Here is a 26,218-nt window from a genome sequence, read left to right on the forward strand (position 1 = left end):
GGGGACACCTATTAATACAGATTTTTTAACAGGGCTTCTAACTGCAGAATTTCTCTATGTTTTGACAATTTAATGTCTCTTTTTCTGAGATTATTTACGTCAACTTCACCCTTGACAAGACACAATGAAAGAGCCTTAGCTTTTCTCGCTTTGATAAAAGGAAGGACAGAGATGCTGATCAACTCCTGTGTTGCGGCTTAATGAAAAAACCAGTTAGAAAAACTGAAAGTGGCGGAGAGCAAGGGTGCAGCATGGGGGACTAGCTAAGAGCAAAGACAACAGTGTCTAACGTCACTGACCCAAACAGTCTAACTTCAGAGCCAGGGCTTGTAGCCTCTGCACTGTGGTGCCCACACAATGTGCAAACACAAAAATGGGGTGCACAGAAATGCACCACAGAGAAGAGGGCCAGGCTTGGCATACTCACAGAGGACTAAGTTATCAACAGATGAGACACAGCCGAAAAATTATTTAAACTAAATGTAGAGAAGAATGAGAGAAATTATCCAGAACAGAGTTCAGAGATTCAAACAAATGAAAAATATAAATATTTTAATTTAAAATATTTAAATATTTCCAGAAGGAGATCATTAAAAGAATGGGAAGGGGAACAAAATTCAAAATGATAGTCAGTGAGAACCTTCCAAAATTACTGAAAGATACCGATCTTCCAACCCAGAAAGGCCCTGAATCCTAAGCACAACAGATTGAAAAAAAAAAAAAAAACTACACAGAGAGAACCATCATAATGAAATGCAGAATTTCAAAAAGGGGAAAAAAGAAAGAAGAAGATATAATGAACAGCCAGAGAGGAAAGACAGATCACCTAATGAGGAAATGCAGACAGAATGAATGCTCCGGGACACAGCCAGGAGGGCCCACCAGCGGCGACGACCCCGCAGAGGCACCCTGGCTGTCTCTTCCAAAGGCGGCCCCGGGAGTGTCTCCCATCCCACACGCTTGTCAGCGCAATGTGCCTTTGCTGCTCCTCCTATCAAGAGGCAGGTCTGTGACCTCTCAACTGAAATTGGGTGCGCTTGGCTGGGCTTTTATGACTATTTAACCAACACAGGGCCAATGTGAGGCAATATGACTTCTAAGAGAGGTCAGTAAAAGGCGATGTAAGGTCTGCCTCTGTTACTGGAACACTCACTCTTGAAACCTTTAACTGCCCTGAGGCCGCCATGCTGTGAGGAAGCCCAGACTGGCCCATGTAGAGAAGCCAGATGGACAGGCTCTGAGAGTACACAGAACAAGAGGGAAAGAGGAAGAGAAGGAGAGAGGAGGTCAGGACAAAGGAAGAGAAATAGATCTGACCAGCCCAGAGCTGCTTCAAACACTTACTATTCCAGCTCTAGTCACCATCTGATTGGAACCTCACGAGAAGCCTTGAGCCCAAACCATCCAACCAAATGCTCCGCAAGTTCCTGACACACACAGAAACTGTAAGAAATGCTGAAACGATTGGTGTCGTTTTAAAAGTTGCTGCCTTTTTGGGTGGTCTGGTACACAGCAACAGATAACTGGAACATCTACACTAACAACTGGCAGCCCTCTAGGCACCAGGTGACAATGACAAGAACCAGCTTCACAAGGCGACGTCATCCAAGAATTTCCAGCATCTAAACACACTAACACAGTATACATGTGAACTACAAGCATCTTTCCTAACTGCAGTTCCTAATGTAACTTAGAGCTAAGAATAATCATCTTGTTTTAGTTACTTTTTTGGGTGCCATGCCTCCTGGAACTACTGTATAAAAATTAAGAAAATTACAGCAAAACATTAGCGGTATTACTTCATGCATGCATTATACTCATCATATGTTAGCTGAGCAAATCAGACATGAAATTTAAAAATGAACTCACCCCCTTTCCTCCTGACTTTTGGTCAAATGGTACCATGGTGATTTGTTTGGAATCCCGTTGATATGTACAGTAGTGCTTCACCCACGAAGTTCCAAAGTGACCTGCAAGGTAAGATTCCCCATAAATCATCTCTACACGTCCACTGCATGCAGGAAAAACACACAACCAGTAACCCACAATGCTCACTATCCTTAGTCCCTAAACTGTTTCTAGGGGCAAAACATTCTCCATAGCAGCTGGAATGGAACAGACAGAAATCCGATCCCACAGGCTGGAGATGGCGCTGGACCAGGGCTTTCCCCAGTGACCAAGGTAGATGGTTTCCACTAACTGCTGCAGCCAACGGGTCTTAAAAAATAAGGAAAGCAGAGGTTCCCTGGGGAAATTAAATTCACTTTCCCATCATCAATCTCCATCTGAAGTTTCCTTTCTCTCCCCTGACAGGAGTAAGATGACTGAAGAAAGAGCACAGAAAGGCTCCTCAAAGTGCTTGTCTCCGTTCCCATCTGGCCCGATGACTTCATGCTTCCCACACAGCTGCTCTGTGACCGTGTGCACAGACGCACAGGGGTTCTGACCCACTTCCAAACCCCTCGTTTTTATTTTAGCAGAACTCAAGATCGGAAACGCAGACAAGCAGAACTCTGAGACACCAGAAATGTGAAACGGAAGTAACTATAAATGCTCAAATGGAATCTAAGGAGTTTGTCCCTCAAAATTATCCCTCGGGAAAAAAGCCAGTGCCCTGCAGTCAAATACTGACAGTCTCTGACATTACCGGGTGCCTGGCCAATTACTTTATTTTTGAACAAAAAAGTAGCATTCGAGGAAGAAGGAGGCATGGTTCGTATTATTAGCAAGGTCCTCAACCAATACTAGTCCTAGATGCTTAGCTCTAGATCACATAGATATGGTCAAAAAAACCAAAAATAACAACACGAAAAGAAATTGAGCAGGTACTAGATAATCATTTTTCAGGCCGTGAATGCCCATCACAAGTGTTGGATGTCACTTAGTAAACTTACAAGGCAATACATTGGAGAATCAAGGACAAATGGAAATACCAAGTATGCTAAGGTATTTCTCTGGCTAAGAGAATAAATTCCAGTGATGGCACAAGACAAAGATTTCAAAAGTGTTGTATCCTGGACACTTTGAGCATCAAAATAAATAATAAAGACAGTAATGTATGTAGCCTACTGAACAAAATGGGAACCCATAAGTCCATACTGATGAAGGAAGGAAGGAAGGAAGGAAGGAAAGAAGGAAGGAAGGAAGTGAGTCCAATGAGGGAAGAACACAGTCTTAAGGTGTCTCCCCACAGACTGCTAACCACTACAAGGGGAACAGAGTGACTGCACAGTGGGGAAACCAGAACATACCTTGATCAAATGATCAAAATTAACAAGACCATGGCAGGGCAGAGGGCCATCCTTTGCTCTGGATGTGGTACCCGGGAAGAACACAGAATTACTCATGTAGGATTTGACCAGAGATGCTCGACCTGAATCTAATCATAAGGAAACATCAGGCAAAGCCACACTGAACAAAATTCTATGAAAGACCTGGCCTGTATTCTTCAAAAACATCAATGCCTTCAAAACCAAAGAAAATGTGAGGAACTATTCCAGATTAAAGGAGACTAAAGTTGTCATATGACAACTAAATGCTATATAAGATGCCGTACTGGAGGAAAACGAAATGCTTTATGAGGGCATCACTGGGACAACTGACAAACTGGGTGTGTGGAACGTCATTTAGATTAAATATCTTACAATGCTAAACTTCTTGGATATGGTAACTGTGGTTACATGACAGAATATTTTTAGAAAACGCACAGTGATGTAAAAGAGCATAATGTGTGCAATCTGTTCTCAAATGGCTTAGAAAAAATTTAAACGTGTGTGTGTGTATCTGTGACTGTGATGTTCACACACGCACCCAGACTGAGAGAGAAAGAATGATCTAATTGTGGAAGTAGGGGAAAAATCAGTGAGTCTGGGTTAAGGTCACATGGTTGTTCTTTATATTATTCTTAAAACTTTCTGAAAGTTTGAAATTATTTCAAAATAGTAAGTGACAAACACTCCAAACAAACAAACAAGAAAGCTGTATCCTAATGATATGCTCTGAACTACTGGGTTAGAGAATCAAAATGTGTTTCTAATGATAATCGAGACATTAGTGCTGAGAGAGTGCATGAAGTGTTGGAATAAAACTGAATGATGCAGTGGGAGAGCGCTCACACCGACTTAACCTGTAAGTGACCATTTAATAAATTAAGTATTGTAAGTGGGCACTGAACTGTATTTTTGTAGCCCAAAAATTTACATTTTCAAGTTGACTTAAAACTTTCTGGGGCGCTCTTCTCATTGGGCAAAGAAGATCTCACCACCTATGCAGGTGTAACACAACTAAAGCAGCTTCTGTCTCTTACAAACCTTAACAAGCTCATCCCCGTAAGAATAAGGGACATAAAACTCTCTTTCACGCCTGATGCTCCGACCTCCAACCCCATTACTACACCACTGTCAGCAGGGAGCAATTTTAAGCCCAAGCGAAGTTTTGAGTAATCGCTAAGCAAAATAACCACTGAAACGAGTGTCCTGTTCCCTCAGAAAGCCTCCGGGAGTGCAGAGATGTGTCTAGCACTGAATCATCAGTGCCCAGGCAGAAAGCATGGCTGGGAGACTACAAGAACTACCTGTCAAAGAAAAGAGAAAAGCACTTCCTGTAACCCCTAGCAGGGCACGCACGAATGAAGTCTGGGGGTGCTACAGCCCAGTGCAAGAACCTCTGGGTCATCAGTGGGAACCCTGGGTTAGCAGCACCTGGCATTTCTTTCCCTGACGTATATGGGCCAGCCCATGGGTCTTCTTCCTAGCTCTTGGGATGAGCTTTTGTTTCTACTTTTTATAAAATGTAAGTGTTAGGATAATAGGAGTTGAGGGCAAGAGGGAATGGGCCCAAGTCATAATTCTCTGGGCGCTGCTGAGACAAGTCTCAAGGGAAAACAAAATCACCCACTGGGAAGTCCACCAAAGGATGTGACCGCCGACAGACAGCAAGGCCCAGCGCTGCAGACCTCTCCAAGGCCTCTACGCCCAGGGTGTGGTTTGTACAGTGACACTGAGGGTACAGGAACCTCCAGAGTAGGGCGACACCAGGGAGAGAAGTAGCGCCGTGGAGCCTCGATGGGCTCCCGGCTGCAAAGGGATTCCCAGTTACAAAGAAAGCACGATACATCCCTTGGAGGTAGACAAAGACCTTGTGGACAGCAACCTCCCCTTAGGAAACTGGACTATGAAATCGCTCTCCTTCATCCAGACCTGTGCTCCAGACCAGGCACTAAGGATCCAAATACACCCTCCACCTCCTGGGCCAAAGGCACGGGTCCACCCAGGCTGCTGGCCAGCCCGGCACTCACGCTTCTCCTGGACGTAGAGGTACCCTTCCATGGTGTAGGGGCTGACGGTCTTGTGCTCGAGGGGGTTCTCCTTCATCTTCTTCATCAGCGCTTCCACTTCCGACCTGGTGCCTTCAAAGCGGTTTCTTGTCTAGGATGAAAGGAATTTTATTCAAATGGAAGAAATGAAACGTTGTTCCTATCTCTAGTGATTCAGAACATCAACCCACAGAATCCTTAGAACTAAAACCGGATAAGGAACATTCAGCCATCCAGGAATTAGGCAAATGTTCACTTTTAAAAACTATACTTCGGCCTTAAAAGTCCTATACTAGAATGACCCTCAGACTTAAGGGATCGTCAAAATCACCTGGGGAACTGGCAGAAAATGCAAACGACCAATCCTCACCGCCAAAGGTAAATTTAGTACCTCTCAACCCAGACATGCACACTGTCAACAGGCACCCCAGGCGAAGCTGACTCTGATGGTCCACAGGAGGGGGGCCCCCCAGCTCCCTCCAGGAGATACTTTTCTTAGCTGTTTGTTGATGGCTCACAGAATCCCCTCCTGAAATGGAGCTACTTCACGTAAGGTTACTCCCTCCCCCAGGGCAGCCTGCACCCAGTAACCAGAGGCCAAGGGCCAAAGAAGGAGGGTCAGGGGCCCAGGCCTGTGCCAGGGGGCCCATGACGTCAACTGGGGCCTCTGTGGAGACTGCCTCACCACTCACAGGTATTTTGGCTGACACTGCCTCCTGTAAACCTGCTCTGTGTACACCTCCACCGCAGAGGCTGCCTTCTGAGGAGCCAGGCCCAAGGGGAAGCCGGGCTCTGCGAAAGCTCATCCAAGACTCTTCAACTTTCTGTTCTCTGAGGCCACTCAGAGAAGCATGGGGGGTGCGGGGGGCGAGCTCAGGCTTCTAAAAACATGTAGCACACCTCCCATGGGAGCACTTGGGTTTCCTCGGCCACGGGATCATCCAGAGACAAAGACAACAGGCAGACTAACGTGGCCCAATCACACAAGGAAGGAGGGCATTCGAGCCCCAGTAACTGCAAACCAGAGTCCTAAGCAGGGTTCTGTGCACCCAAAGGTCCCACCGTTAACAATTTGGGGAAGGAAATTGGGAGTAAGGCGCACTGGCTTGGATTTCCTGGCTGCCCCAGGGCGGGTTGAACAGGAGCACATCCTCTGAGCTGGAGGCCAGCACATGGGCTCCATCCCCAATCCCTGAACACACACTGTAAGGTTTCTTGTGGCCAGACAGCTGGATGCACAGGAGGGAGGCTGGGCCGGGCTGGGTGGGGCTGGGATTCCACTGCCAAAGGAAATCCTGACTCTGGTGCTAGGGATTTAAAACATAATCAGAGCAGCACTTCCGAGAACATAAATAGTGCTTTGAAATAACGGAGGAGAGGATGACGCTCTAACCTGGGACCACCCAGCACCCTAGCAATGCCTGCCCCCCACTTCCCTTTGAACTCGAACAAGGCCCGTCCTCCCCATCTGCACTCCCAGCCATTTAAGTGATCTCCAGGCACCCAGACCCGTACTTAACCAGGGAGAGGGAGCCTATCCCCTCGCCCACTCACGTTCTGTATGCTAATAGTCAACTGCATCTTGAAGTCGTTGAAGTCCTTGGCCAGCTCATAACCGTGGTGGTAGAAAGTGAAGAGCCCTTGTAGGAATGCTAGTAGCTGTAACGAAGGCAGAAGGGCAGAGTTCACATAAGCAGGTTCAAGAGGCATTACGTAGCTGTATCTGAGTTCCCAGCCCTGGTTTGAAAGTCTAGAATAAAATAATAATAATGGCTAGTGCTTACAGAGCACCTCTTGTACCTCAGGCATAGGAACTCTACGTGCCCTGTCTCATGGAATATTCCTAACAACCCATGAAAGGAGGACTAATGTTCCTCCATTCTACTAATGGGGAAGCAGATTCAGAGAGGTTAAGTCACTTGCCCCAAAACACACAGTTAAGTGGCAGCCAGCATTTGAAACCAGGTCTCCTTGGTACAAACAACCAAGCTCTTATCCTGTGAGCCTCAATGCCTCCTAAGAAAATCACTTCTTCAGAAATTGAAGGCCAGGGCTCCAACTCAGTCTCCTTCTAGTACATTCGTAGTGTCAGGTTATCTCGTAGAAGAGTGTGGTTATGTTGATAACCAACACGGAAGGGAAAGAAAAGGAAGCTGGTGTGCCCTGAGTCTGCAGTCTAACAGGCAAAGTCAGGTCAATCTAGATAAGACGTCAGCTCAAGTGTGTTTCTGCACTTTCTCTCAACTATCCAAAAGTCAACATTCTGGATTCCTTTCTTAAAATAATGCCACGTTCCCATATTTTCAGTTGAGATGGTTTCCCGAAATTCTCATTTAAAGTGCCTCAGGCTAAAAGGTAAGCCCATTCTTTGTTTAGTCTTGCCCTTAGTGAAAGGCTGAAAACATCCATTCACCATGATTCTCACAAAAGGCCTTCATATACTTCAAAACCATTCACATCCCCACCCCGAGCCCCTGCCGGTCTTCAATCTCCAAGCTACATAAATGTTCCCACGGTCTCTCCTCTCAGTGCCCACATGGATGGGCCCCTCCCAAGTTCTATATATTTTGCCCTACTCCCAAATCTCAACCTGAACAAAGGATAATAAAAGATTGAACAAGGTTTAGAAGAACCAGAACCTCACCCCTGGATCACAAGCTCAGGTCTACTACTCTGGGGGACCAGCCCCCTTCTAACTTGAACTTCTCAGTGCCAACTTTCGTGGTCTGAGTGGTCCCCTCTGACCTGCCTCAAACACCTGTTACATCAAGACACAGTTGCTCTACGTTATATTGTTGTGTTTAATTTTCTTGCCCCTAAATAAACATGCCTTTACTTGTTAAATAGAATCTCATTTTTTTTCACCTAACTCTCCTTTTCCAAGAAGCAGCCCTAATAATGACAGTGAAGAGAACTCTTACACTTTGTTTGTGGCAGGAAAGGTAAGCACCAAGGTATATGCTACCCTACCTGAGCCCAGGGGAGAGGCCTGCCTTCGGACAAAGCCACATGCCCAATTCATCAAAGAGCTCTCCACTAGAGAGTCAGGCAAAACCCAGCTCAGAACAATATGGTAGCTTGACTTCCTGCTGCCACTGTCCCTGCAGCGTCCATTCCTTTAGATCCTCATGGAGGTGAGGGAACAGGCATTGCTGGGTCCTCTGGCTATAAACACATTTAGTGGCACCATATACACATCCCCAACTTAAATCAAGGAACGGGTATTAAGCCATGAGAGAGTCACCAAAGACTAACAATGAACTCCTCAAAGATGACCAAAGTTTTTGGACCTCCTCTATGTAAAATACATTTCTGAGAAGAAGGCCCATCCTCTTCCTCCTAAATGGCTCCAGTGATGGAGAAGACAGGGATCTTAAGCCAAACCTACTGCTGGTATTCACAAAGACAACTGTTCTTCCTTAACTCATCCCTCCCTGTCATCCTTGAAAGCTGTGCTCCATCACTGTCCAAGGCACTGAGTCACCCTCTACTGGGGAACAATGCAGAAGATAAGCGGCTGGTTCTCAGGTCGTTCCTCCTATTAGCTCTGACTCATCCTTCACTTAAAGCCAGCAGGACCACCTTATGCAGGGTGACTATCTCACACAGCTCACTACGATGCCACCTGGGTGGACACACAAGCACTCCAAAGGCAGAGTCGCTCATATTTATTTTGGCTTTCACTTCCCTTGGTATCACGCCCGATTGCCCATTTTTCAACAGGAAATGATGACTTAGAGATTGTTATTTCTGAACCACTTCCCTTTCTTTTCCCCAGAGCCCCTTTTCTCCCCTTCTCTAACTTGGGACCTCCCCTCCCACACATGGTATGAACCTCTGACCCCACAACCCGGTGGGAAATGAAAGTTTCCACAGCCTGGGGGGCTGGGCAAGGCCCATGGAAGGACCTCAAAGATGGAAGACTCTGTCTGCCTCAAAGAAATGCTTCTAATCACACACACAGAGGGAGTGCCTGCTATATCCTCACCGGGTTACCAACGAGAGAAGCCAGCAGGCCTACCCAGGCTCCCCCGTCAAGGGCCAGGGACACAATCACAGCCTGACAAAGGAAATGCCCAAGAGAGACCTTCCCACCTCCCTCTCCCTTCATCCCCATCCTTGTTTTCCTGTGAGGAGAACTGTAAGAAAAAACCTAGTCCTATTTCCTAGCTGATAACACAGATTAAAAATAAATAAATAAACAAAAACGTAACTGACTCATTAGTGGTGGCTCCATCATCCTGGACTCTCTGGTAAATTTAGATTATTTCCATGCACAGAATAGAGCTACTGTCATGAATGGAATTGTGTCTATTTACCCCTAAAAGATAGGAAGTCCTAACCTCCAGTATTTCAGAATGGGATTTTATTTGGAAATAGGGTTTGTAGAGAGGTAATCAAGTTACAATGATGACATTAGGCCCTAATCAAAAAACACTGGTGTCCTTTAAAAAAGGGAGAAAATTTGGACACAGTTAACACACACAGAGGGAAGACAGCAGTGTGATGATGAGGAACGGAAGTGGTGCATCGATGAAGCAAGGAATGGCAAATACTGCCGGGAACCACCGGAAGCTAGGAATAAAACAGGAAGGACGGTTTCCCTACAGGTTTGAGGCAGGGCAGGGGCCTGCCGGCCTGGACCTCAGACTTCTAGCCTCTAGAACACGAGACAATCAATTCCCGTTGTTCTGAGGCACCCAGTTTGTGTAACTCTGGTACAGCAGCTTGAGCAGAACACAGCTCCCAAGAATCATTCATTCATACGACAAAGAGAAGGGCAGCCAATGGAAGGATGAAAACCTGGGCGGGGTAAGCCAGGCAACGCCCTTTAACTCATCTTTAACCCATTACTGCACTGGGTTGTGGTAAAGATCATCTGTGTAATGAGTTAGCCCAGGAGAGCTGGCAGGTGCTGTCCAGCAAGAGCGATGGAGTCAGGCTGATGTGGTAGCAGACAACCTGCAACGGGGCAGAAGCGGTGGGAAAGGGCCAGAAGGCACGGCACCGAGAAATACTCAGGGGGCAAAACTCAGAGGATGTCGAGAAGGAGCCCTCTGCCGCTCCAGGTAACCTTCAGTTACAAGAACTGAGGGCACAGACGCAACAGGGCTTCGCCTTCATGCAGTCAGCGTGTCATCATCTGCAGTCCAAATCTCCAGAACATTTAGTACCTCAACCACAAAGTAAAGGCTTCCAGGGCACACAAAAATATATGGTTTAGATCCCAGAAGTCTAACTCCTCTTCCTTGGCACACTAAAATTTTGCTTCTTTTTCTGAAGGTCAGTAACATCCTGGTACTTGAAGTTACTTCCTGAGAAACAAATGAACACAGTCGATGGGCACGGACGTTCCTCGAAGAGCTGAAAGATTCCCTTGACTGTAACCAACTCAAAACATGAATACCCATACCAGGCACCCCAGCAATTTAGTTCTGGGGGCTTTTTGGGTTTTTTTTTTTTTTTTGCTACTTTCCTTTCCACCCGTTTCACCTGTACACAGTCAAATGCTGCTTCATAGAGATTAAGAGTCAGACCATCACAGCTCTGCTATTTACTAGATGTGACCTTAGAGAAATAAATAAATGTGCTTCCATCTATTCATCTAAAAACAAAAACAGTACGTGCCCTCAGAGATGTTACAAGGATTGAACGACATAATGGTGGTAAAGCTCTTATTCCTTACACAGAACATGACACAGCTTCAGCTAATATCGTCATCAACTGTTACTTCATGTTCTTCTTTTGTACCATCGAGGCCAGTGGCTTAATCTTTAATGTGCAGTGGAATCGCTCGGAAGGATTACAAAAACAGAGATGACCAGGTACCACCCTCAAATTTCAGGTTGGGGGTGGAGCCTGAGAATTTGCATTTCAAAGACTTTGAGAGCCACTGATCCGGTCAGTAGCTTTTTATGATCAGTAGCTCTTCTCCAGATCCACAGCTCCTGAAGTCACTCACCTTCCTATCAACTGGTGTGTTCAGAAACAAGAATTTCTCTGGAAAAGTGAAGGTTAAACATCCAATCCCTCCAACACGTTTAGCTCTGGGCAAGCCCCTATCCCTTTCTCTTCATTCTCACAGGAGACCAGAAATTGTTTTCATTAGCTCTCCAGGTGCCTCACTTTATGACCATAAAAACATCTGCCAACCACAATGGTTTTCTACTTCTTAAAGCCCTCTGGTATCTCCACTCTGTCCAACCCAGCACTGAACTGCCTGCTACCTCGGCTAGCTCTTTACTAGATACTTGGCTCCCCCAGTGAGGGCTGTGAGCTCCTTAGACAGAACAGCTGGGTTGTCGGCATCTTCTATGGTATTCAGAAAATAAACACTTTTAGGTTTACCAAGACTGTATTAAAAAAGGTAGGCCCTGTTAATATTGGCATTTGACTCATTTCGTCATTTGAGGAGACCCTGGTTGGCCAAAACTGATAAATCCCTTGACCTCAGAATAAAAAATAATTGTTAACTGGATGTTAAAAAGCAATTATATAATAACTGGGTGCCAATTAGGTTAGCTCTGTTCTAAGCCTCTTACCTGATAAACTCAGTTATCCTAACATCTTTATAAGTGGAATTATTACACCCATTTTGCAGATAAGAAAACTGGGAGTTTATACGACTGGGATAAGGAAGGGAGTGGAACTTAGAAGGCAAAAAGAGAAAAGTCTCAGGGGGGAGGGTATAGCTCAAGTGGTAGAGTGCGTGCTTAGCATGCATGAGGTCCTGGGTTCAATCCCCAGTACCTCCTCTAAGAATAAATAAATAAACCTAATTACCTGCCTCTATTTGCCAAAAAAAAAAAAAAGAATGAAAAAAAGTGAATAAAGCAGGACATTAAAAAAAAAAAGAGTAAGGTCTCCTTGGGTGACTGCTCCATCGGGGTGATTTGAGGGAGAGAGGAATTGGGGGAGGAAGGAGGAACGGGAAGGTGTTACCACTGTTGTTTGGCAAGATGAAAACTTCTCCCCTCCCCTGCCTGGACATGGAAACCAAGCAGCACAATGCGGAGGAAGGAACCACTGCCAAAGGCTCGCTCTCCATCTCCATGGTTGCACTGGGAAGAACCCAGGGTAGCCAATGGACAAAGCACTGTTATTAGCAGAAGGCACCGCATCAGGGCTGGTCAACCTCTTTATCAACAACTTGGAGCATTTCATAATCTAGGCATGAGTGGGAATGAGGGGTGGGGATGGAATCCGGGACCCAGTGAAACTCTGAGCGTCTACTTACAGGCTCCACGAACTCAAACATCTTTCTCTCCTGGACTTCCTGCACCTTGAAGACATACTCCAGGGATACTTCATAGAAATGCTGCCGGACCAGGTCCACCTGGCTGTCTGCCTGCAAACAAGATGGGATTTAAAAGAAACAGCAAATCACTATCTGAGGAGAGGATTCAGCCAGCAGCCAGAAAAATCTCTGGAGATGGGTTTTGAAAGCAAATCAACTAGCACGAAACACAGATATGAATAATGATAGTGGCAGCTGAGCACCAACTTTAGACCAGCCATCAAGCTTACAGCTGTACTCATTACCTAAGTCAATACTCAGTCTTCATTCATTTTAGTTACTTAATCCTCATTAAATTCCTAAAAAGAAGATATTATCTTTGCTTCTACTTCACAAGATGAAAATGAAATCAGCTAACATGAAGGCACCTGACACAGTTGGTATAAGGCAAAGCTGGGACTTCTGTCCTGGGTGATCTGCCTCCGAGACCCTTGCTCATCCTTAAACCAATTGACTCGACCCCCTCCCTGCACCCTGGGGCAGACCTAGGTTCCCTGGAAGACAGATTTTTCAAGAGAAAAAGAAAACACACTGGGCCATCTTCATTCCATCCTCCCTAATGAATGAAACAAGCTGTTTAGGGGGCAGGGGACCTCAGAAAAGAACATTTTTACATGAGTCCCAAATACTCCCTTCAGACAAGGATGAGCTATTAGTTTACCCCAAGCAAAGTAATTACATTGCTCCCTTGGAACCTCACTTCTCTCTCTGTGCAGATGTGTGGCCTGGAGAGGCCCACCCGTGAGTACAATTAAGCCACTGATCTGGGATCTAGAACCCAGAGGAGAAAATGAGCATGTGTGAAGTAGCATGTGTGATGCTGTGCTGCTAAGTACCACAACCATCACCATAAGGCTCTTACCCTTTCCACAACATGGCTAAGGCAACTCAATCTTTCACAGCAGGTAATTACACTGAAAGCATCTTTCAATGACAAACAAGTGATTTTTAAAAATAAAAAGGGGTATCCTGCTAGTAGGAAACAAAACACCGTTTTCTTTAGAAGTGAAGGTATCCGATATCGTTCTATGACATCCCTTACAAAGACGAAGCCCCTCAAAGGAATAATTCTTCTGGTGTTCCTCTGTCAAGATTCTTGTGGAAAAAAACCTGGGACTGACCTTTACAGCATTATCCCAAATACGGTACCGCTAACCTGGCATCTTAAGGATTTGCCAAATCATTCATTGATTGACCATCATGAGCAAAAAGAAACTTCCTTCAGGGAGGTCACAGCATAATGGAAGAAAAGGGTGTATTAATTAAATGATCACAAAAATGAAAAGAAAACGACAAACTCCGGAAAAGGACAAGAATCCAAAGAATCTATTCAAGTCTCCTGCTAGCAACTTGCTCTCAGGACAGCTTCCATATCAGCAGGCAGAAGGCAGCCCTCTACGTGACTGCAGAATAAAACCAGTGTAAAGGGCTAAGCCTGGGGTTGTTTTCTAAGCCTCCGGGCAGGGGAGCTGATACCTCAGCACAGCAGAGCTTTACTTGGAGGCCAGGTTTCAGACAGTGCTGTCCCCTCCCCAGCTGTGGCTGCTGGACCAGCGGCTGACACACCTTCCACCTGGCTCCGGCCAGATAAGTTCAGTAAGTCCCTGCAGCCCTGAGCTTCCTCGTCCATGCCGATCCCACACGGCTACTCCAAGGGATGCATCAACTTGCCTGACCTCCCCCCACCCCTCGTACATCTTCCCTGCGTGGGCTTGCCAAGTGAGACTGCAACAGAGAAAAGGGTCACTCTGAAGAGCTGCAAAGGGCTTCCTGCAGTCAGGCCGGGCTGGAGGAGCCAGAAGGAATCTCCTCTGAGAAGAAGAGCAGAGCCCAGCATGAGTCCGGGAGCCAGCAGAGCAACCACCTGGCTGGGAGTTGCAGGTCCGTCACTTGCTAGCCGGTGGGACCTGCTCCGGTCACGCATCCTCTCCGGTCTCCTTCCCACGCCTGGAGCCTGGGGGTGACTTGACCTACCCTTGCTCTGAGTAGAGCCGTTTCGCAGAGAAAATGAGTGACAGGGTGTGAACAACTGGAAGACCAGAAGTGTCCTGTGTGTGTCACTTGTTATCATCGGGGACATCTAAGCAGGCGGGCTGCCACCCTGCTCTGACCCTAAGCCAGCCCGTCATCTCTAGGTGGTTCCATCCTCTCCTCACTGGCCTCCCTGCTTTCATTCTCTGCCCCACAGTCCAGTCTCCACTCAGCAGCCAGAACACCTTCCCTAACATCTAAATTCGGTGTTTTTACAACTCCTTAACACCCCCCCCACCAGCCTCTACCATGGTCTGAAGACCATGGGGGACCAGCCTACCCCCCACCTCTGCGCCTCCCTCCCGTGTCTCCCTGTATCCAACCACTCAGTCTCCCACCCGCCCTCTAACCCTCCAGACTCTTCCTTGCCATGCAGCCTTTGTACTTGGTGTTCCTTCTGCCTGAAAACCTTTTCCTCTAGATAAATATTCAATTTTTTAAAACTTTAATGCACAGTAAGAAATACCTTTTACAATATGACCCCATAAACATATATGTATAATTAAGAGCAACACACTTTCATATTTTTCACTCTGTTCTGACCTACTCTACTCTATTTCATGACCCAGTAACTCAGATCTGATGACACACCTACAATTTAAAGAATATTGTCCTAGCTTTTCACCCAGCTTGCTCCTTCTCTTCCTTCTGGTCTCAATTCAAATGCTACCTCAGTAGAGAAGCCTTCACTGACATTATTTTAGTTAAGTCACCCCAGGGAGTCTCTATCTTATCTTCCAATTTATTTCCTTATCACTAAGTGAAACTCTTATTTATTCCTCTCTCTTCTCGTGTATGGCCTACTGGAATATAAAGTTGATGAGAGCAAAGACCTTGTCTCACTTTTCTATTCCACATCCTGAACGGGGCCTCGCCCATAGCAAACATTCAACTGATGCTTGAAAAACAAATGAAATAATCTCTAGGTGGCCACCAGTGACCTAGCACTCAGAAACAAAGCATATCGGAATGCACTGCCAAAGGAAAAGGAAGAAATCCCAAGTAGAATGGTCCATTTCTCCTGCCAACGCACCTCTTATCTGGGCCGTAGAGTTCACCACATCCTTAGCCCCCGCTGCGATGGCGTCAGAAGCCAGATTCTAACCCCCTGGGTAGGCACACTGCTGCCCTGTTGCTTGAGAAGCTGTCTATCTACCGGCTCATCTGAGATTCACCAACCATTCTGCGCTTCTTGGAAAAGAGATAACCTCCTGGACTGTAAATTCTGATCATTCATTTCACTCCCTACAACACTAGAACAGACTTTCACAGAAGCGTCCAATGAATAATTTGTCCAACGAATGATTACTGTCTTAGAAGCACGTTTCTGAACCACTGAAGACAATACTGACTTTTAAAAAGTCATCCACTAGATGGCAGTGTCACACTCCACATCCCTGCCCTGTAATTTTCACTCAATTTCAGAGATCCAGGGATGGGCTAGAATTCACAAGTATTCAGTTCAAGCCCGCAATCAGGGAACAATTCTGGATCATCAAAGGAAGGAGATTTCATTAAGTGTGTAGTAGGTATTTAACAGTACTGTTAACAGTTGATTTTGTAATAAATGTGAGGAAAATCATCATTAAATATCTGGAGGACCTAGAGCAATCACTTGACCTCTGCAAGGAACTCAGTTCCTTCAAAGGTCATTCTAAGAGGTTTAACTGGAAGATCACCAAGGTTCCTCCCACTCTGTAATTCTATCTGCCTGACAGTCGCACTGAATAACAATGGCTGGTGGGCAGCCCAGCAACACCCTTCCCCCAGAGATGGAGAGAGAAGAGCGTTCTGGGGTAAGGGGAAGGGCTCCAGCACCAGGACCCAGGGTTCAAATCCCTGCTGACCAGTTATGGGCAGGCTATCCACCACCTCTGAGCCTCAGTCTCCTCATATGTAAAAGAGTGAATACATAATAGGGTAGCCGTGGGATTTGAGTAGACTCCATATAAAGCGCTTAACACAATACCTGGTCCATCAATACGCGTTCAGTAAATATTTGCAGCCATTATTGTTGTTGCTGTTGTTAGTAAAAATACTATCATTATTGCTGTTATTACTAGGAGATTTTCATTCATTTTAATTCAGCTCGGGTATGAAAATCAACACTTGAGAACAGACCAGGAGACCTGCAGCCACTCCTTTCCTCCAAAGTACTTAGAAAGTGTGTAATGGGTAAAAGACAGGGACTGCAAGCAAAAAGCACAATGAAAAAATGTCCACAAAGATATATACTGGCAAAGTCAGCGCAACAGACAGAATGTGTGCCCCTCTGACCACCACATTCACACGCTGAACCCTTACCCCAGTGTGATGGCATTTGGGGTGGGGCCTTTGGGAGGTGATTAGGTCAGGAGGGTAGAGTCCCTATAAAAAGAGACCAAGGGGCTCCCTCACACCTTCTGTCATGTAAGGACACAGCTGGAAGACAGCCATCTATGAACCAGGAGCCTCACCAGACACCCAATCTGCCAGCACCTTGATCCTGGACTCCACCACATTCAGAACAGTGAGAAACAAATTTTTGTTATTTATAAGCTCCCCGGTCTACGGTATTCTGTTACAGCAGCATGAACAGGCAGCCAGGAAGAATGCCACCCACTCTGGGAACAGGACAGGGAGGAACAGGCCAGTTACAAGGATAACAGCTTGAGGATACTTGAGTAGCAGCTGTAATTTGCCTTCTCATACATGAAGCAGGCAGGACAGGTATTTTATGAGTATTTCAAAAACAAAGGAACTGGAGCTCAGAGAGACTAAGGACTTGTTCCAGGTCACACAGTCAACCACATGGCAGAGCAAGCCTTGAAAAAAAGTTATCTCTTGGCCCGTCTAGTGTTCTGGTCCCTATACTGCCATCTCAGGGGGAGATGATAGTGGCATGGCCCTAACAGAAAGTGCTGGACTCATCCCAGACCATCTGGGCAGTATAGTATCCAGGCATGGAGAGAGCAGATCGCGAGGAGAAGAGCCCTCCCTCCAGAGATGCCAGGCCTGTAGGGGAGCTGTACTAAGGGCCTCCCAACACCAGAGGGCGCTAGAACAATCACACACTGGCTCAGCCGTGAATAACTGCACTATGGTGCGTGGTCATCTAACTGCTTAGAAACTGCAGGTGGGCCAGATCTGGTCATTGTGAGCTGCAGCCAAAACGACCTTCCTTATAGTTCCCAAACCCCAAATGCCAAATGATGCTAGAAAAATGACAACTGAAAAGTGAGGGCATCAGGACAGATTCTAAATGGAGTTATGTATTTATCATGGACAATCCACATATCCCTGGGTATCTCCTGATGCCCACATCCCCTTGTAGAGCTGGGAAGAGCCTTCTACGAATCATCCAATGAAAATAAGCATCTCCTTAACCTTCTCAATCACACTTGGCAAGATTTACCTGAGCAGCTGTGCTACTTCCAGAATCCCCTCCTCTTGAATTGGTGCCTTTCTCCCTCCTCAGACACAAGATCTTCAAGGAAAGGTCAGTGGTTTCTACTTCCTACAGCTCACACCAAAGACTCAATTGCTATTGGTTGGTTGGCCAAGAACTGATCTGCAAAGCCCAGTACAAACACTTGCTGTGGCTACAGGTGTTGCTAAGCCCACATCCATCACTCAAACAACTGGTTCAAACACTCATTTCAAAGCAAAGAGTTCTAAGAACAACACCTTCCTAACTGAGGGTGTGTAACAAAGCCCGGTGGGGAGGGGACTGGACTCCACCACCTCCTGAGTAATCTTCATCTTTCAACCTTGGACCCTACCATCTTCATGTGAACTTTCACCTGATAGTGGTACTGGCATGGAATCTGCTCAAAAAGAAAAGAAAGTAAAGAATGAGGGCTAACCTGGAAGCCATGGCCTCTCGTTAGCATAAACCTGAGACAGTTCAAGCAAACCTTTAAAGAGTAAATAAGATGGTATTTGTGTAGCTGAATTTGGAGTTCCACTAGAAAACTGCCCTGTCTCCCCCAAACATAAACCCCCTCTCCACGCAAACCTCCATGATCTAAGTTCAAATGAGCACAGCCCCACGGCTGTAAAGCTGCCTTTTCTTTCCAAGTGAAGTGCTCTTAAAAAGACCCCACGCAAGTCCAAAAAAGACCTGGGGCAGAAAAAGAAAATTTACTTTTTTGAAACAAGGTTACCAAAGCACAAAATATATGAGTGACAATTAAAAAAAAAAACTAGCATCAAGTACTGGGTGGAATAATGGTTTTTTCTTTTCACATTAAGGAAGGATGACCAAATTGTTTCAGACGCTAACACTTCAAATCACTGATATAAGGAGGAAGTCGAAAGGCAAGGTATGAGAGCTCAGAATCAAGGTCAAGGGTGAAAGACACAGGAAAACCAATCTCAGTTTGAAAGGAAGAAACACAGCCTAGTGACGAGGGCTGCCCAACAAGGAGGTGGGGGATCTTGACCAGGGTGTGCTACGGTGGGAAGGTACAAAGGCAATACGGGCAGCAAGCACAGGATGAGGGATCAGAATGAAGCTCCCGGTCTCCAGGCCTCTTCCTACCATAGGATTTCCTGGCAAAGAGCAACTAGCACATATCCACAGCATCATGTAAAAATTAAACACTTACGTTCATAGTAGCACTATTTACAATAGCCAAGACACGGAGGCAACCTAAGTGTCCATCGACAGATGACTGGATAAAGAAGATGTTGTGTATATATACAATGGAATACTACTCAGTCATAAAAAAAGAATAAAATAATGCCATTTGCAACAACATGAGTGGGCCTGGAAATTATTATACTAAGTGAAGTAAATCAGACTGTGAAAGACAAATATCACAGGATATCACTTATACATGGAATCTAAAAAATAATAAAAATGAACTTATTTACAAAACAGAAAGACTCACAGACATAGAATGCAAAAATGGGAAAGGGTGGGGGAGGGGTAAATTAGGAGTTTGGGATTTGCAGATACAAACTACTATACCCAAAATAGATCAAAACAATGTCCTACTGTATAACACAGGGAACTATATTCAATATCTTGTAATAATCTATAATGAAAAGAATATATATATAAATGTATAACTGAATCACTATGCTGTACCTCAGAAACTAACAACATTGTACATCAATACTTCAATAAATTTTTTTAATTAAATATTTTATTCAGGATACTAGTAAAGTTTCTTACCTCCTGAAGCTGAGATTCTTTCTTTTTGGAAGACAAATTCAAGTGCTTTTCTAGGATGCCACAATACTTCTCTGTCTCCTTGTCATACTTCTTTTTGGCTTCCTGGCAAAAAGAGGAGCAGAAAAGGGAAAAAGAATAAAATGTTGCAAGAACAACAGCAACCTTGGTCAAGCTCTTCAGCTCACCCTTGCAGCTTCATCAACCCCTCAGACCCAGGAGAGCAGTGGACCAGCCAGTCCTACGCTTCAAATAACGCCCATGAAATCAAGCAACCACCATTCAACAGCCCAATGGTGTCCTGGTGTGTATCACAGAGTTGCCCCTACAATGCCAGAAATGAGGGAAATACCAGCATTTCATAGTGGCAAAGCCAGGACTCCACCTACTAAAAACTTCCACTGTGAAACCAAAATGTCTAATTTCTAACTCACAAGAATTTTCAAAGTCCAAGGAAGAAGGGAAGTTACCTGTGATGCTAATCCCCAAACAGGAAGATCTACTTACAGCTCAAATAGGACAAATCTAGACAAAGGGTAGATTCAGCTGCAACCATGTTCAAAAAGCACTTCTTAATCTGTAGAGCGAAATATCTTTGACACAAGAATATCACATATGGGTCTTTAAGCTGAGGAATATTGGAATATTCCAAAACAAAGAGGATATTATCTTTCCAAATACGTTCACTGAGGCATCATTTATAATAGGGGGGTAAAAAAAAAAAAAAAGAAAGGAAGCAGCAGGAACACTGATGCCCAAGAATAAGTTTTGGGATAACTAAGCACAGGACACCCAATAAATATAACCAGCAAGACTAGGTGGTCATATGGAAAGATATGATATGATGAAAAGTAGTAATAGCAAGATATAAACTTGGTGCATCCTACCAAGACTGTGGCTACCTATGGACAACGATTAGATGGGAAGACAGTTGAATGAGAATACCTGAGTTAAAGAAATGGAATAATGGGGGATTTGTTCCCTCCATTTGAGAAATGCTCTATTATCCTCAACTACTGCTTTCAAAGTGAAAAATAATCTATCATATTACACTTCATAATCCCTGCTCCCCGACCAAGCCACTGAGCTTCTATTTCTAGCCCCTATCTTACAGAGAAGGAAACTTAGACGCAGGAGGAGGAGGAGAGTGGCAGGGTTGGAGTTTGAGCCCAGGACAAGCTGCCTGCAAGCCCACATTCTCAGGCACCCTGAACACACTGTCACAGGCCACCTCTCTTCCCGCCACAGTCTCGTGGGGATGGCGGGCAAGGGGGCTGGAGGAAGGTCTGCCCTGGGCCGACACACAGGACCAGAGGTAATAACTGGGTGCAGCATTCTCGCTCTCACTCACGTGGAGCCCAGAGGAGAGACTTTCCTGCAACTCCACGGCCTACAAGAGAACGACCGCGGCCAGATCAGGAAGCTCAGAGGCATCTCTTCATCTAACGAAGAGCTAAGCAGCAACCACTCTCTTAGGATCCTTTAGGCACTGGGAAGGGAAGGCAGAAGTGGTCCCCACCCTCGTGGCGGGGATGTTCCAGCAGAAGGAGAAACACACTGAACGAGTAAGCAGCCAGCCGGCCCCAGCCCGCCGCAGGAGTTGGAAGGGAACGAACGGGGCACAGTCGCAGAGGCTCTGCAGACGGGCCCCAGGGAGGCCTCCGTGCGGAGAGGAGGAGTTGGGGTAAGAGTGGAGCCTCCCAGAGCAGGAGGCAGAGGGCAGGTGCTCTGGGCAGACTACGCTGAGCCCAAGTGTGGAGGAATCACCGAGAAGCCGTCACCTGAAGCTCCCGTGATGTCAGAACACTGTTCATCTGGCCGGATTTCAAGCCTCACAGAGTGGGCAGAGTCGTCAGATATCCATTTCAGCTGACATGTAACCATCTCTACAAATCTCAGTTTTGCTTGAAGGGCTTACACACATGAACAATTAAGCACGCAGAAGCAAGTGAAGACGAAGCCGGAGGAGACGTGATTTCTTCAAAGGAGGAGAGATACAGGCAAGACACCTGACTCAAGCAAGCTCTTTTCCTTCATAGAAGTCAGTGGCTTGGGGCTGGGGTTCCGACTCTAATTAACGCCCGCACAGCCTCTGCACCAACCTTGTCAGCAACTCCCCAAAACAGAACCCCGTGCCGGCACAGTGCAGCTGGCCGGAGGTGACAACAGGCCAGGGAACGAGTATGAGTCACTGGCACTCTGTGACTTTCCACGTTCTGTGTTCAAGAGGACAGCTGGAGCTCAGAAGAATGGCAAGCCACTTCCGTCCTGAGAAAACAGCAACCAGACCTCTGGGGGGAGAACTCTGCTGGGATTCAGACAATGTTTTTAAGACAGGAAGTACTACTCTCTCACTTAGGTACCGAGATGGTGTTCGCCTTCCAGGGCGTCCACTGTGGGTGGCGCAGTGAATCAAGGACAGAGTCTGGATCCTGGAAATTACTCCGGACTCTACACAAGCCACTGCCCCTCCCCAGGACTCTGGTTCCCTCATCTGAGGATGACCAGGCGAGATCACAGCTCAAGCTTCCCCTTTCAGCTCAGAGACTGCCTAACAAAATAAGGAGAACAACACCCAGCCCCTCGCCAGACTGTCAGGACTAAATGAGGAACACCCCAGCCGTGCTGGGCAGAGCGCCTGCCACAGGGAGAGTGCTCAGTGAAATTCCCTGACGATGATGGCGGCGGCAGCCACGGTGGGGGCGGCGGCGATGAGGTCCATCACCTAAACCCACCTCCTTCTCATGAAGAACACCACTCGCTTTCCATGCCCCAAGTCCCATGAAGGTGGCCCTTCAGAGCACCCGGCACCATTTGATATTGCGTGCCTGCCTGGTGCCTTTCCCCACCACCGCACACCGCCAACACAGCAGCCACACCTGCATTTACTCTCCACTGCACACGGCACACACAGCGTGCAGCAGGCGCACAACAGGCGCACAACAGGCGCTCACCTGCTTTTTAATGAATGAACTGTGTGTATCGGAGAGAACGGCTAACATCAAATGACTTTACGACAGACCACGTTCTAAGCACTTTAGATGAGCTCACTCATTTCTTCCTCATAACTGTAGTGTAAGCGCTACCACTAACCCCATTTCTCAGCTCAGGAAACAGGCATAGAGAGCATCAGTAGCCTCCCCGCGTTAACAGACAAGCGGCCCGAGTGGGATCTGGACTCAAGCAGACTAGCCCTACGGCCCGCCCTTAACCACTTTCTGCCGTGTCTGTTCCTCTTCCACTGCAGATCCCAGCTTCAGCGGTGGGAAAAATAAACTCCCCCAAACTCAGAAATCTAAACACAGGGCGACGGCTACGCCAAGCTCCCGGGTCCACCCTACCCTAGAGCAGCCACATTAGCACAAGAACTCTCCTCGCCCCCAGCACTCCAACTTCTGCTTCCTGCGAGTAGCAACAGGTTGTTATAGCAACCGAAGCAGCACCAGTGCAGAGGGGAGGAGGAAGGGTAATTTTAGCAGCACGGGGCAAAGTTCAGAGACTGCCACTTGGCCACCACAGAGCACTGGCTGGCTCCTAGCTGTTGTAGAGTCCGCTCCCTAGGTCGCCTAGTGAAGGCGCTGCTGTTTGTTTTCTTTCAAATGTACGTAAGGCTGTGATATCACAGTACGGGTGTCGGGGGATGGGGTGGGGAGGAACAGGTGTACTGAAAACAAGAAAAAATGAGAAATCATCCCCAACGTCATCACACTGTTCATTCTTCAACGGGAATGAGAGGACAGAAGGGAAACCTGTTCTGCTGAGTGATGATTTTATTTGAACTTTTTTATCCTTGTATTTCTCACCATCTCTAGTCCCCAGAAAAGTACCCGCTCCTGTCATTACAATCACTGGTATTAACCCAAAAGGAGCCAAATCAGACTTCAGCTCCTCCTCTGTGGTAACCGTGGTTACTCTCAAATCAGCGCCCAGGTAAGAGGCCGGAGTGAGAGGCATCTGTGCTCAGAGGCAGCTGACTCCTGGAAAGATGACTCAATCACTGGGCCTGCTGGGCCACTGCCTCTTCAGATCCTCCAGCCGCCTGCGTGTGTGCGCAGGAGTGGGAGGCCCCGAGGCCACTAAGGAGAAGATGTTCTTCGGGTCTGCGGTGGCGGCGAGAACTCAGGGAGGGGCACTCAGGGCATTTTCTCATCTATCACTGGATTTGTTCAAAGTCTTGGACAAAATCTTAATGGCATAAGACTTCCTTTGAATTATATATTCCTTAACCTTTGATACAAGACCAAAGAGCTCCAATTTACTCATAAATGGAAACTGTAAAATCGGTAGGAAAGTGCTATAAAACTGGAAGAAGAACCCTTGCCGGGGTCCCGCCATTCCTCTGAAAACCTCTGACTGAACTGAACGTCTCCTTCCCACCTTCATCGTATTCGTTTTCAGAAAGCAGACGAACTTGGCTGGGGGTTGGGGGGAGACCCCACTTTGCTACATTTCGGCTAGTTTTTCCCACCTACAGGCAGGCACCCCTCAAGGCCATTTCACCACTGAGTAAAACCCTTACCTTCTCAAGTAAAAGGGGGACGTTGCCCAAAATGCCCTGCAGGTGGTGCAAGGGGCCCGCGGCCGAATGACTCACGGTTCTGGGGGTGGGGAGAGTGGGGAGACGGGAAGAAAATCTTGAAAGTCCTTTTGCCTTCATTGATTCCAATGAAAACATCTTCCCTGTAGGTGGCCTCTAACACGCTACTGAAGGTCACTCTGGCTAGAGTTTCCTAGTGATTTATCACAGGGCAGGGGACCCCAGAGAATCCATCTTTGAAAAATGAATAAAATTCTCTTCCTGGTTTTTCAGTAACTGGTTAGAATCAGCCATGTTTCAGCTACAGCCCCTCCAGGTCAGCGGTAACAAATGCTGGCCTCTGGGTTGAGGCAGTACCGCTTTTTGACGTGCACAACATGTAATATGTATTCTTAAATTATTTGCCAGCATATTTTTTTTAAATCAGGAGATTTCCTATAAAACTCTGACTTTTCAGTTTCTCTTGAAAAAATTAAAAGATCTAACCACAGAGGGCTCATTTTCACACTCAGCAAAAGTGGGCTAAGAGGAGAGTCCCCATGCCCGCAGGACCCAATTTGCAACCCCTGTCCTAGGCTCTGAGTCCTGGACCTCCACAATCAAAATAGTCCCACATTGCCCAAGCACACGGGTATCTACTCCCACAAAGGAGGTGCGCCTTCTACACTTGGATGATTTATGAACTAGCACAACACGATCAGAAATCAAAACACTAGAATGACTGCTCTGGGGCTGACCCTCAGCCTTACTTCAGACCCTTGTGAAGAACAGATGGGCTGGGCTCTAAGCTTATCTACCCAAGATTCTCTGAAGATGATGGGCTTGGATATTCTGAAGGTTTTCTGAAGAAGACGGTATGTTTTCCAAACCTCCTGCCCTAAAATCCAAAAACAAGGCTTGCGAAATTCTCACCTTGGCAGCGCCAATCTGCTCCTTTCGAAACTTCTCCAAGGGAGTGATGAGCACTTCGCTGGCATTCTCAATCTGGAGAGGAAATGTGGGGCGGGGTTGGGGGGGGGAACGACACAAAAGCAGGATCAGTAGAGAGTCAGGGCAGCCCTGGCCACAGAAGGCCTCCCCGCACCCCAAGTATAAGATCAGAGTCAGCAGCATGGTGCTCGTATCAACTGTTCACAGCCCTTGAGCCAGCAATGCACCAAACCAAAATCGAGTCATCGGTTCAAATGATACTCTTCCTGCGCGTGATTAAGATAGCATTCTTTAAAAATAAAAACGAGGACCTCTAAAAATGTAAGCAACCACACGGAAGGCAGAGTGGAACTAGTGACAGAGTAGGGGCTAAATTTTGAGTTTCAGGTGACATCCTATAAATGCTCATTCACCCAAGTTATATTTAAGTAGATGAATTTAAAGTAGCTCAACACTGAGTCTAAATTAAACAAACCCCACTCTCCCACCCCCACCAAAAAAAAAAAACCTCACCTTTGGTGACATGAAAGCCACCAAGGCCTGGTTCTGTGTAGCCTGGCCAGCTCTAGTCTGGGCTCAGGGTATCGTGCCTCCTGCCACTGGCTGCCTTTCAACTTCATCTCACAGCACTCAGCCCCTCAGGTCCTGCCCCCAACTACCCCGTCACCTGCAGGCACTTGGCCCACTCCCAAGCCTCTGCATTTAGCTGTTCCCTCAGGTGCTCTGTCCCCAAATCCTCGTATGGACAACTTATTATTTTTGGTAACCCAGGTTTCAGCTTAAAGGTCACCATTTTTTGGAGGCGGGGGGGGGGGCCTTCTCTGACCACCAATGCACTCCAGACAAACTTTCCACCACCCCACCAAGTGTTTTCTTCAGAAGATGTAAGCCGGCTGAAGTTTTCTGGTTCACCATTACAACATGCGTGCTTAAACACACACAAACACACAC

The 26,218-nt window shown here is 46.6% G+C and overlaps 1 protein-coding gene across 4 annotated transcripts in view; it reads right to left on the reverse strand.

Moving 5' to 3' along the window:
* The window catches only part of ARHGAP26 (Rho GTPase activating protein 26), a 411,458-nt gene that overhangs the window by 275,373 nt on the left and 109,867 nt on the right, over positions 1-26,218 (reverse strand). For all 4 annotated transcript variants that reach the window (XM_031671891.2, XM_072955787.1, XM_031671880.2 and 1 more), the window contains exons 4-9: positions 25,250-25,321; positions 19,804-19,905; positions 12,552-12,662; positions 6,869-6,973; positions 5,297-5,426; positions 1,870-1,970 (exon numbers count right to left, since the gene is read on the reverse strand). In XM_031671891.2, the coding sequence (XP_031527751.2) occupies positions 1,870-1,970; positions 5,297-5,426; positions 6,869-6,973; positions 12,552-12,662; positions 19,804-19,905; positions 25,250-25,321 (621 nt within the window). The remainder of the gene's footprint in view (positions 1-1,869; positions 1,971-5,296; positions 5,427-6,868; positions 6,974-12,551; positions 12,663-19,803; positions 19,906-25,249; positions 25,322-26,218) is intronic.

The sequence above is a fragment of the Vicugna pacos genome, chromosome 3 (assembly GCF_048564905.1).
Source record: "Vicugna pacos chromosome 3, VicPac4, whole genome shotgun sequence".
NCBI classification, from domain to species: domain Eukaryota; kingdom Metazoa; phylum Chordata; class Mammalia; order Artiodactyla; family Camelidae; genus Vicugna; species Vicugna pacos.